The 3603-nt window shown below is 29.2% G+C and overlaps 1 protein-coding gene across 1 annotated transcript; it reads right to left on the minus strand.

Moving 5' to 3' along the window:
• Nucleotides 1-477: 477 nt before the first annotated feature.
• LOC105455071 lies at nt 478-3403 on the minus strand. Its single transcript, XM_011698121.1, has 6 exons — nt 2797-3403; nt 2248-2370; nt 1667-1900; nt 1211-1452; nt 987-1158; nt 478-917 (listed from the first exon to the last, which is right to left on the minus strand). Exons 1-5 carry the CDS (start codon nt 2834-2836, stop codon nt 991-993), a joined length of 807 nt encoding a protein of 268 aa, XP_011696423.1. The 5' UTR covers nt 2837-3403; the 3' UTR covers nt 478-917; nt 987-990.
• Nucleotides 3404-3603: the final 200 nt, after the last annotated feature.

Here is a 3603-nt window from a genome sequence, read left to right on the forward strand (position 1 = left end):
TATATATATATATATATATAATAAATACATTCTGCCCGATATTGCTTGACAGATGATGTTACATATTTTATCTGTTTTCATCGGGCGCATAATATTTTGTGATGTTTTTCTCAAATGTGATTATATTCTTCGTCACATTTGTAGCCAAAATTCACTACAGAAATTAATTATATCTACTACATTTACAAGTTGCTACAACAATGCAGAATGAATAATTGATTATTTTATTTTCAGGCATTTTCGTGCTGTTTGGTATTTTTTGGTTAAAACTTAATATGTTTGTCACACTGCGATATCTTCTTGGTTTTGGTGTTGTTACATTCCTTGCTGGTAATAAGATGCTATCTCAAATAGCACACAGGCACAAATCACTACGTTGAACTATATTCTATTGTGTGAAAACTCAGTCGCAGTTGCAGTTCAAAGTGCATAATAAATACTGCCATAGATGAGTTTAAAGTAATTGCAATCAACTTAACGTGAAAAAAACATTGTATTGCGCAGTTTTTTCATTTGTCACAAATGTACATAAATCATAAAACATATATTGTTTACTTTGTTTATTGTATTTTTACTTTGCTATAGTCTAGATTGTTTAATAATTAAACAATTTGTTTTATATCAGCGCTAATGATCACCGGTACTATCGATAAACTGGAATTGTAATTCCACATATCTAGACTTAAGCTAAAACTTGATACTAGTTTGATTAAACTATTATAGTGTTACATTTTATACAAATAAAACATCATTGCGTATTGCATACAAAAACAAGTAAAATAAAAAACGCCGCTGCAGTTTTGCATTTATATTTAAAACCAGTAATGATGTTATTTTTCAGTTGTATAAAGTATAATAAAAATTATCATAATTGTTAATTATCCAACATGATGTCAGTAGTGAATCTCTCAGTGTACCTATATAAAATTAAAATAGATTATCCCAATTTATTTATCACAACCGAGAGTTATTAAATTAGTTTGTACTTTTTTAATTCTTTTTTTGTGACTCTTTCTGCATCATGTAAGAACCGATACATTCGCGTAGATGACTGGCCTCAGCCTTCAATTTATCCCTTTCTGATCGCAATTGCGTAGTTATTATTTGCACAATACCAAATCGTCGCCAAAAATTTGCCAAATCTTGAAAATCTGTAATCTATTATAGGCATGTTTTTTTTTAAATTCAACTACTACATGTGCATATATACCTGGCGGGACATATTCCAGTCTAATAAAGCAAAGTTTTGATGCAGTGAAAGAGTCTGTAAGTTTTCCAACTCCGTATGATCAACAAATGCAATTATTTTCTCGTTTTGCGTTTCATATTTACGACAGATTTGCATCAACGTAAGTAGTCGTTTGCCTTTAATTACAAGATGCTCTAAATGTTTTTTTATCTTGTTATATTTGATCGACAATATCTTTAATTGATTCTTATCTTTCATCAGTTCTGAAATTATTTTACTTCTTAATATGGAATCGTCAAAAATTGTTTATCATATGCACGATATTTTGATTAATAATGTAAATAGAATATAAAATAACACATATTATTGTGTAACAATTTTTTTATGCAGTTAGAATTACGAGATATAAATTTTACAAATTGCAATTGTAAATTCTAATGAAGATTAACCAATCTAACAAAATGACAATATATACACCTGAGAGGAGACGATTTTTTACGGTCCAAGAAGCTTTCTGGAAGAAGTCGTGTTCCGTCAGAATTTCGGAAGTTTTTTTCTTGGCTGTAGAATCATATATCGTTATTTTACTTCGAAACTTTCGTATTTCCTCGAAAAGACTCGCTGTACGTAATAATTGTTGCGCTATTACTTGCTGGTCTTTCTCGTCCTTGTCTTTAAGTGCCTCGTAACATTTTCTACGAAACTTCGTTTCTAAAATGATGTCATTGATCAATATTAGCTTGTCTATTGGATGACCTTAGCACCTTAGCATAAAATTAATTTGCATTTGATACATGTTCAATTGTATATTTGCAATTTAAATTTTATTTCAAAAGTTACAAAAATTATCCATGTAATTAGAATGATATAAATTTTTTAAATAGAGGAAACTAAATTTTTTATTGAAATTTTTTTTAACAAATAGTATTAATAAAATATATAACTTTAGTTTACAATTTTAATAATTTTATGTAGTATTTTTTAATCACAAATTTATTTTGCAGATGTATAAAGGCATTAAAACACTGTAGTGTTAAAAATAGTAAACGTTTCTTTACTATTTTGATAATCCGACAGAATTTGTTGAAGATTTTCCCAAGAGTTTTGTAACTGATTTTCAAATTGTGCTGCACAAATTCTGCGTATATCCTTACTATCTTCCACGAATGCATCAATCTTACCTACAAGATATTAATTATTTTAGTATTGGCTAAAAATTAAATAATTGAATTAAAAATTGCGTCAGTTATACATTTATATTATTAGATTATATATTTTAGTTCGAAAATATTAAAATGTTATACTTTTCGGTCCATATTCAGAACGCGCTTTTATCTTTGAAATTTTATAGTACGCATAACAAACTAGCGTATTAGAACTCTAATATCGTTGTTAGTGCGTTTTGAATACGAATCTTTTTATTTATATTCACCTTCATTAACTAAATTACTTATTGTTATTAATATGAATTTTAGTATAAATTAAGATTCATATTCCAAATGATTTATAACACACACACACACACACACACACACACACGGTCTGTCCCAAAAGTTTCCGAACTTTCATTAAATTCACTCTAAAAGATAATAATTATAAATGTTTACTTATAATCATTCGAAATACATCCCTTCCGAAGAAATACATTGTTTACAACGGTCGTATAGATTTAAAAAATTCCGCTAAAAGTCTTTTTTTGAAATAGTCGAAATGGCCTCGTTCGAAACCTTTTGAATGTCCAAAATAGTGTCGAACTGCTTTCCTTTTAGCTTAATTCATTTTAGCTTTGGGAATAAAAAATAGTCACATGGTGCCAAATCTGCTGAATATGGGGGATGATTAGGGACTACGACTAATTTGGAAGCGAGAAATTCTCGTACGGTGATGTACTTGTGATCAGCCGGAGCATTGTCATACAGAAGCTGCAGGTCACATCGGCTAGCTGCCTTGCGCTCGGTATTGAGGACAAACCCGATTAATTCTTGCCAGCACGCTTCATTTCATACAGAATGTAATATTTGTTTTTTGCTTCATCGTGATTTTTTGACGTGTGTCACAAAGGTATTATCGGTTTTATTATATATATAATTGTAGTAAAACAGTCGTTAGAGAGATCTTAATTCAACTTACAAAATTTGTAAACAAAACTTCAATAAAGATAATGTAACCTTATTTATATAGATGATGCCATTAATACCATCGTACGAAGAAAATTCGGAAATTTTTTAGACAGACCGTGTATATGTATATACACATGTATATATATACAAGGTGTCCCGTAACGCTTAATTAATATTTCAAGGCGTGAAAGAGAATGAAATTTTGAACTAAAAGTTCCTCTTTCAATTTTGGCTCAGACCATTATTTACAGAGTTATTAACGATTAAAGTTAATCAATAGATCGGAAGAGCACA

This window comes from Wasmannia auropunctata, unplaced genomic scaffold (genome assembly GCF_000956235.1).
Source record: "Wasmannia auropunctata unplaced genomic scaffold, wasmannia.A_1.0 LD336106.1, whole genome shotgun sequence".
NCBI lineage: Eukaryota > Metazoa > Arthropoda > Insecta > Hymenoptera > Formicidae > Wasmannia > Wasmannia auropunctata.